The 9,952-nt window shown below is 33.3% G+C and overlaps 1 protein-coding gene across 1 annotated transcript in view; it reads right to left on the bottom strand.

Moving 5' to 3' along the window:
- The window catches only part of LOC137621777 (protein Fe65 homolog), a 32,271-nt gene extending 30,591 nt beyond the window's left edge, over nt 1-1,680 (bottom strand). The window contains 1 exon segment of the mRNA XM_068352286.1: nt 1,586-1,680. Within this exon segment, the coding sequence (XP_068208387.1) occupies nt 1,586-1,680 (95 nt within the window).
- Between the last annotated feature and the right edge of the window lie 8,272 nt (nt 1,681-9,952).

The following is a 9,952-nucleotide window of genomic DNA, read 5'->3' on the forward strand; positions in this document are numbered from 1 at the left end:
CTGTCTTTAAAACCTTTTATTTTAATTGGTCATTACTTCTCTTATAGTTTTCAATTTCCTTATTTCCTGAGGTATTTTCCCTGTAGGATCCCTAGGACTTATCACATTCTGCTTTTTTAACTAGGGTTGTAGCTTAGCTAATAATAATAATAATAATAATAATAATAATAATAATAATAATAATAATAATAATAATAATAATAATAATGAAATTATGAGACCAGTATTGCATGATGGACTACAGGTCTATGTTGTTTTTTTTTTTTTCTTTTTGAGAGAAGGGGGGGGGAGATCTACAGCGAATGCGGGTAAATAAATTGGATCACTTTTGCAAGACTATAATTACTTCTTAATTGAAAATTCAGTGATTATAATAACTTACAGTTTAATGAAGCAAGAATATTGTTAGCTGACGGAAATGGGATAATTTTATTTAACCCTGAGGCTAATTTTAAACACATTTAACAATTAGAGTCGTGTTTACGCATATTACGGCACATAAATAGAGTCTGGATACTGTACTTCGAGGTTTAACTAAAACTGGAGTCTTCTTATCAGATTTTTTATACACCCACATTATTTTGTGTGAATCTGTCTATACCCACATCCATCCATATTTACTAATATGTTTTTATGTAACCTATGTATATGCATGATTATCATATTTCGACTAGTTTTATTTCTTGCAATCTATAACTCTAAAAACTACACACATATATATATATATATATATATATATCTATATATATATACATATATATATAGATAGATAGATAGATATATATATATATATATATATATCTATGTATATATATATATATATATATCTATATATAAATATGTATATATATATATATATATCTATATATAAATATGTATATATATATATATATATATATATATATATATATGTATATATATACACATATATATGTACAGTATATAAAATTATAATCTTACAAAAGCTTGAGTAATAACAGCTTCTATGTAAATTTCAAAGAATAAACACCGAAGTAACACGCAAGTTGAAATCCACAACTGGTTTTAGTATAACAAGTAAACGTCCCTGTACAGTCAAAAGCAAATGTCCTGTCGTCTCCAGTCCCCCTCTGTCACCCCCAATATCTATAGATTCCAGAATTTCAGGTGCAGAAGGGTTTGGTTGTTAGGGGGGAGGGCAACGGGCTGGGGGAGGACGACGGTGGGCCGGGGAAGTACTTGTTAGAGCTGTAAGGGGTGTGATGGTAGGGGAACCACGAAAAATTATGGATGAACGTAAATTCAGTATAATTTCTCCAGATCTTAATTCTATCATTATAATAAGGTGCTTTCCTCGTAGCATGTATAATAGGCTCTGCATCCTTGAAGACCTTTCTCAATGGCTTGGCAGCAGTCCAATATGATATCCGTGTCAACATGGTTTCCAGAGGCTGCGTTCGCTTCAGCTCGAAGGAGATGCAGTAGAGCATTTTCAGTTTTTAGAATTTCCAGTAAATTTTCTTGGTCCTTTATCTGAAGATCTTTTTGGACGCGATCATTTTCGAGTTCTTCTATTTTCTTATTATGGATTTTCTGAAATTCTTACATTTCCTCCATTTCCGTTTTAAGAATTTCCAGTTTCTTCTCCTGTTCCTTCATCTGAAGGTCTTTTTGGAAGCAGTCATTTTCCAGTTGTTCCATTTTCTCATTATGAATTTTCTTAATTTCTTCTATTTCATATGTTTAGAATTTCCTGTTTCTTCTCCTGTTCCTTCATCTGAAAGTCTTTTACGGCGGTCATTTTCCAGTTGTTCTATTTTCTCATTATGAATTTAATTTCCTCCATTTCCCTGCTTAGAATTTCCAGTTTCTTCTCCTGTTCCTTCATCTGAAGATCTTTTCCAGCGCAGTCAAGTTTCAGCTTTTGATACTCAGTCTCTCTGAGCTTTCAGTTTTTCTTGCGTCTCTTTCTCTGTATTCATCTCATCTATTACTCTTCTCAATTCATTTAGTTGTCCTTCTCATAGCAAATATTATTCCACCGAATATGGCGCCAGCAGCAGCCAAACCGATTAAGTTGTCTTGTTACCATGAGAAAGGATTTCCTCCCTTGCTCCGATGTCGAATTCGGGAAAAAGTGTGCCAACAAACCATCTTGATTTCAACTGGTCGTTGAATCTCAAAGCTTCTGCCTCCATTTGCCGCAATCCAAGTTCACACCCAAGTAGTTCCTCACGGGCTTTCCAAAAGCCCCCAATCCAATGACAGCGCTGCAGCCACCCACCGAGGAAGCCATCCTGAGAGGCGACTGTACGACAGTCTCCAAAACGCGGCGCCTCTGGGAGAAGCCACGAAAACCATTTGAAGACTAAGGACTCCAGGAGAGTTCGCAGCTGTCCCTGAAGATTTAACGTCATATCCTCGCACGCAGCGTTCCGTTCTTGGATAACTGAAGCTGCATTTTGAGGCCAATTGCATTTTCCTCTAACAAATTGTCCGATCACATTCACACAAACACCAAATGCTTCTTTGAACATAGCAGTCATAACTATACATACCTATACAGAGGTTTGTATCAGCATTAGTTTGAAAAAAATGAAAGTGTCTTGAAAGGATTCTGAAGACTTTTCAGTCTCCTGGAGATTTTTTGGAGTCACAGACTCCAACAACAGATCTCCGGGAAATTTTTGTCTCCTTTCCAGACGGAAGACGGTGTTAATAATAATAATAATAATAATAATAATAATAATAATAATAATAATGATAATAATAACAAAAATAACAATAATAATAACAATAATAATAACAATAATAATAATTATCATTATTATTTTCAATCCAATATAACTAAACAGTAATAATGTGAAATTAATTTTTCTATCGAATATATGGTAATAATTATATATTTACAGGATCCCTTTTGAAAGTCTTCCGTAATTGCTTTAAAGGTTAATTATCCTATTAGGTGTCGCATGCGTATATATATATATATATATATATGTGTGTGTGTGTGTGTGTGTGTGTTTGTATGCATATATTTCATAGATATATGTGTATGTGCACTAAACACACACACACACACACACACACACATATATATATATATATATATATATATGTGTGTGTGTGTGTGTGTGTATATACACACACAAACACACACACACACACATATATATATATATGTGTGTGTATATGTGTGTGTGCGTGTGTTTGTATGCATATATTTCATAGATATATGTGTGTATGTGCACTAATACAACGTAACCAGAGAGATGGATCCAATATAGTAATGTCTGGCCAGTCAAAGGACCCAATAGCTCTCTAGTGTTAGTATTTCAACGGACAGTTGGTGCCCTAGCCAACCTACTACCTATTAACGTGGTGTTCAGGAATTAATGAAGCCAACTGTACATTTGTCTGGTTAATTCGCAGCAGTGGTAATATTTTTTTTTTTTTTTTAGAAATAAACATCTCAGAAACAAGTTGTTATTTATTAAAACTAGAATTATCAATCCTAACTTCATAAAGATTATATTTATGTAATCTTATAGTTTATAGTTTATTTAGGTAATATTTGTTGTAATGTTGTTACTGCTTTTGGAATATTTTATTTTCCCTTGTTTCCTTCCCTCACTGGGCTATTTTCCCTGTTGGAGTCCCTAGGCTTATAGCCTCCTGCTTTTCCAACTAGGGTTGTAGCTTAGCAATTAATAATAATAATAATAATAATAATAATAATAATAATAATAATAATAATAATAATAGTAGAATATAACTTCAATTACACGTCAACATTCGTAGGAACAACCTGTAATTACAAGTAGTTGACACTTAGAAAAAAACCATAATTTTAATCGGAAATTCTCGGTAAAAATATAGTGTTCTCGGTCGTTCACTATTTACTATTAATTGTCAAGCTACAACCCTCGTTGGAAAAGCAGGATATGCTACAAGTCCAGGGATCCCAACAGGGAAAATAGCCCAGTGAGGAAAGGAAACAGAAATATTTTAAGTTTTTCAGTAAAATACAGGCGACCGTAATTTTTACCCTACTTTGTTATTATCTTTTAGGGTTGGTGACCGTAATATCACTCCTTTACGTCAAGATATCCGTTTTTAAAACTTTAATATGGATATAATTTAAAGACGAAGAAATAGACTTTTATTATTATTATTATTATCATTATTATTATTATTATCATTATTATTATTATTATTATTATTATTATTATTATTATTATTATTATTATTATTATTACCAACTAAGCTACAACCCTAGTTGGAGAAGCAAGATGCCATAAGACCCAAGGCTCCAACAGGGAAAAATAGCCCAGTGAGAAAAGCGAATAAGGAAATAAATATACTACAAGAGAAGTAATGAATAATTAATATAGAAAATTTTTAGAACAGTAACAACATTATAATAGATCTTTCATATATAAACTTTGAAGAGAGACACTTATCAGCCTTTTTAGCTTACTGTTACATTATAACAGTATTCATTTGTTTAAAATCTAGATAAAAAAGTTAATTTAGGGAATTTTCGGGACGCTGCTCAACTCCTATTAAGACTGATACTAATATATTCATAACTATTATCACGAAATAAGCTCGTAAAATCTTTCCTCTAGCACACTATCATCTCCTTGGCTGTCAATACCTTCTCCCCGATCCAACCCAATCACTTGTCTCTTCGAATTCGTGATTGAATTCGGAGATCGATCAGAAAGGGAGACGAAGCATCCAAACAACCGAATAAATTCAAAAGGGGTTGAAGTTGCATTGGATTCCAGTTTAATTTTCATGATGTTCTTCTTTAAGTCAATTTTATATTATTGCTTTCTTTGATTGTCTTTATTCATAGTTGTGCGTTTGTGTGTGTGTGTGTGTGTGTGTGTGTGTGTGTGTGTGTGTGGAGGGGGGGGGGGGGTGCCCTGGAGAGGAAGGGCGGAGCCAAGGGAACTATGTCTGACTTCTTTAAGAGACATGATTTAAGGAAGAAATCTTGCTATATAGAACGTAATTTGTATCTATATATTCATGTTATATGTGAGTATAAAAGTTAGTTTATAGGACTCAGGAACATAGCTGGTCTCTTTGACTAATTTGTCGATTCTGTACGTTATAAAAGAATATTCTTAAATATTATTGAAGATTGCGAAGATGAGGTTACCTTCAAATGGCACACCATCCAGCAGGATGCTAATACTTAATTTCTGATAAATTTCAGTACAACATATTTTCTATTTTATGATAAATTTCGATGCTAAATATTTTCTGTCTTCCTTATCACTCACACGTTATTCTGTTATTTGTTGGATATTGACAATGTGACCCTAGTTTTTTTTCTTTCCCTCCCTTATGTATTTACAATTCCTTCTGATATACAGTTTTCATTCATAAAATTTTATGCTTTCTCCAAAGACCTATTTCAACATATTTATTATTTTCTTAGAAAATTTATGTTCATTTTCTCCTTATTTGAATGTTCTGTATTCACAATTTATCCATCATAAAACAGGTTCAAAACAATTTGGTTATAGGTCATTCGTTTTCTATATGTTTTTTGTCCCAAAATAATATATATACACACACACCCATATATAAATATATATATATATATATATATATGTATATAAATATATGTGTGTATATATATATATATATATATATATATACCTTTCTGTCTAGCACTTTTCAATTAGTTATTGCGTGTTTTCTTTTTTCTTCTCTAAAACCTCGCATCGAAATTCTTTTTCAGCATCCGCCAAATTATGTTCCTCACCATCTTGATTCTTTTTTCCCCTCTGGAGCTCCTACATTACCATTTTTAACTCTCTCTCTCTCTCTCTCTCTCTCTCTCTCTCTCTCTCTCTCTCTTCCACCCCATCTTTGAGGAGAATCCTTCCTCGGTGGACCTCACCCCTCCACCATCCTCCAGTTTCCCTCCTTCTTTACTTTGTCCCTCATTGCTATTCCACGTGGTAAGTCGGTTCACAAGAAGAAATCAATACAAGGTCGAAAAAAACGCAGAGAGAGAGAGAGAGAGAGAGAGAGAGAGAGAGAGAGAGAGAGAGAGAGATCTTCCTGTCATCTGCTACAAAATCCAATTCGCTCAATTCTAATACAAGTATAAATCCGGGATTTCATTCTTACAAAAGTGTTATTTGCTGTTTCCATCTGGGAATCCTGCCATTCCTCGGATCCAGAAAATAGCTCGTTTTTGTGATAGAAGTCAGGAGTCCCAATAAAGCCGGATAGATTTGGGAGTAAATTGATACAAAAAATATTCACGAATGAATAAATGCTAAGACTGGGTAGAGCATGGAATAGAGTATGAAATCGGGTAATTTTATAAAATGAAAAAACAAAAAATAAACTGAACAAGGAGTCTATGATTAATTATTTATGTAAATATACTATGATCTATATACTGTTATAAACTGTAAGATTGTAAATGTGTATTTCAAAATAAAAGATAAAAAATTTATGTAAGCCTGTTTTATAATGAACTTAAGGTTTCACTGCTACAATAATAATATATGTTACTATTATTGTCATCATTATTACGGGTTTAAAATTTTCCTTAAGAGAACCTCTTTAAATAAGACAAGTGGCACAGCTACTGAATCAAGGACGGTCAAATAAACGAGGGCATTACGAATCACGAAAAGATCATGTCTGTGGATTCTCAAACTTACTTCCGCCTTCTGTTCCAGACTTACAATTCTCCTTGCGTCCTTCAAGAAGATTGATTCAATGGTTTGGTTTTTACAAATAATTGAAACAACGCAAGGAGCTGATTCGATTCGATTCATTTTAAGAGTTGTGAGATGATGCGGGCATGACCCAAAATCACTAAATCATGTTTGTTCAATAAATACGTTATTCCGTGTAGCAAAGGATGAATAAACACAGATAAATCAAGCGAAAAATGGAGGTACTGTATCAATATACATACTTCTTTGCTTAGAAAATATAAGAGCGGTTATCGACTATTATTTTTGAAATTTATAAATTTGCTCATACCTTTATTTCACATTAAATCGGGTCTTTATTCATAGATTCAACGAATCAACTGAGATGTCAAGTCCACACACAGTATAACATCGTTGGCATGCGCAACACACACATACACACATTATATATATATATATATATATATATATTTATATATATAGAAAAACGCAGATATATATATATATATATATATAGACAAACACGGACACACGCCCACGCAAAAGGTACTGCTTTCAGAGCCCGCCACGAATTAGTTCAGCTTATCAGTTCGCGTAGACAGGCTGCCAGTTCCATGCTATTCCGGAAAGCGCACTATTTCCGCTTCAGACTGCTTATCACGCCTCTCTTAATTTGTTTCGATTCATCTGGGGTCTCCGTAGGGGGTGAGGGGTGATGATAGAGGGATTGTGGGGGGTGGGACGATAGATGAGAGTTTGTAGAGAATAATGATGGTGAAATCTTCCCTCTTTAAATAAATAAATAAATAAATAAAATATATATATATATATATATATATATATATATATATATATACATATATATATGTATATATATATATGTAAATATATATATATATATACATATATATATATATATATATATATATATATATATATATATATATATATATATATATAATATATGTATATATATATATATATATATATATGTATATATATATATATGTATATGTATATGTATGTATGTATATATATATGTATGTATGTAAATATATATATATATATATATATATATTTCTTTTCGGTCATGCACATCCATCCCCATCCCTCGGGGGAGGGAGTAGTCATACATTGGTGAGACAGGGGTGCTTGTGCGTCTGTGTCCATAGCTATCTAAATACTTAAAAGCCCTTTTTGACGGGTCGCGTACACTAGTTTATGTATAATAGGTAATGGAGGGGGGGGGGGGGGGAGAACTATATGCACAAAAATAATGATGACATAAACTTTCTTTTATAACATAAGCTTTCTTTTCTTTATAGTTTGTACAGAGTACCTAGAATACTTGTCTAAACTATATCGTTTCTTGGATAAAAAGTCATTGGTATATATTCGGCAACGATAAACGAGAGGAAAATTACTTCCCAAACATTCATTTTCAGATCAAGGTAAAAACCCCTCCTTTTAGATCACTGGTAAACATCGTCGAATAAACATCGTGACCATGCATTTGCACACATGGAATTATGTTAAAATAACATTCGAAATATAGATAAAGCTTACCACTAGAGAAGATTAATGTAGATTTTAGATATTAAGAAAATCTAAACACATATGAAAGATGAAAAAGAAAAAATCCGGTAATTTGATTTCACCAGCACCTTACCAAAATCCAACAGCCAGAAGTTAATCTGCCAAATGTTACCAGGCAGCCAAGAAAATCGGGAGGAGTCTGAAGGTTGCAACATGTTGCGATGATGACGATGATGGTGGTGGCGGCAAATAAATAAAAATCCGGAGTGCAGACGGGTCGGGCAAGAAACGTTTTTCGTGTTATTATCATCCATTGAAGTCTTCAGTAAATAATTGAATAAAAGAACAGACGTTCCCCGTTTGGTTTTAGTCACCTTTATAGTCAGGATTAAACACACACACACAAACATATATATATATATATATATATATGTGTGTGTGTGTGTGTGTGTGTATGTATGTATGTATGTATGTATGCATATATATATATATATATATATACATACATTTGACGAGAGAGAGAGAGAGAGAGAGAGAGAGAGAGAGAGAGAGAATAAAGCAGGCATCTTAAAAGATGCCTTGGACATGGAACAAAGAAAAACATATATTAAAGAATATAGATTTATTAACTCAATACACAAATTATAATCATAAGTTATAACTTTTAAAGAAGCAAATATTTTGATGCTAAATATTAGCAGGCACTTGCGTGACATAACCCACAGTATTGACTTGATTCTTCGAACCAAACTCCTTTTTATTTATACATTTGAAAAAAACTCTAGGTAATAATAATAAGAGTAATCAGAGATTTCTGATCTGCGCCAAAGGTTAATGGAGTCGTCCATGGCCTAAGATCTGCCTGTGGTGGAAATTGCGTCAAAATCCATCAATTTGTTTTGACCTTTTCTTTGAAATGGCAAAAACTACAAATCTGGATCTAGAATCCGGATATCCAAATTTACAGGGGTCGTCCAAGACATAGGATCTATCTATGGTGGAAATGTTGTCAAAATCTGTCGTGTAGTTTTGACGTTATCCTAAATTGGCGAAAAGTGCAAATCCGGATATAGAATCTGGATCCAAATCATCCCCAAATTTAACGGGCTCGTCCATGACCCAAAATCTTTCTTATTGAAAATTTCGTCAAAATCTGGAGAGTAGTTTTGACGTTATACTGTCCACAGACAGACAGACACACACACACACACACAAACAAACAAATGAATAAACTAGAATCCGGATCCGGATCATCTCCAAAATTCAATGGGGTCGTCCATGACCTAAGATCTATCTGTGGTGAAAATGTCGTAAGAATCCGTCGAATAGTTTTGACGTTATCTTTAAAAAAGCGAAAAATGCAAATCTGGATCAAGAATCCGGATCCGGATCATCTAAAAAATTCAACGGGGTCGTCCATGCCCTAAGATATATTTGTGGTGAAAATTTCGTCCAAATCCGTCCAGTTGTTCTAGCGTAATCCTGTCAACAGACACACAGACCAATATACAAATAAATTAACTAGAGTCCGGATCCGGATCAACTCAAAAATTTAATGGGGTCGTCCATGACCTAAGATCTACCTGTGGTGAAAGTATCGTCAACATTTGTAAAGCAGTTTTGACGTTATCTTTGAAATGACAAAATATCCATATCCAGATCTTGAATCCGGATCCGGATCCGGATCCAAATCATCACCAAAATTTGATGGAGTCGTCCATGACCTAAGATCCGTCAAG

Source organism: Palaemon carinicauda, chromosome 28 (assembly GCF_036898095.1).
Source record: "Palaemon carinicauda isolate YSFRI2023 chromosome 28, ASM3689809v2, whole genome shotgun sequence".
Taxonomy (NCBI): domain Eukaryota; kingdom Metazoa; phylum Arthropoda; class Malacostraca; order Decapoda; family Palaemonidae; genus Palaemon; species Palaemon carinicauda.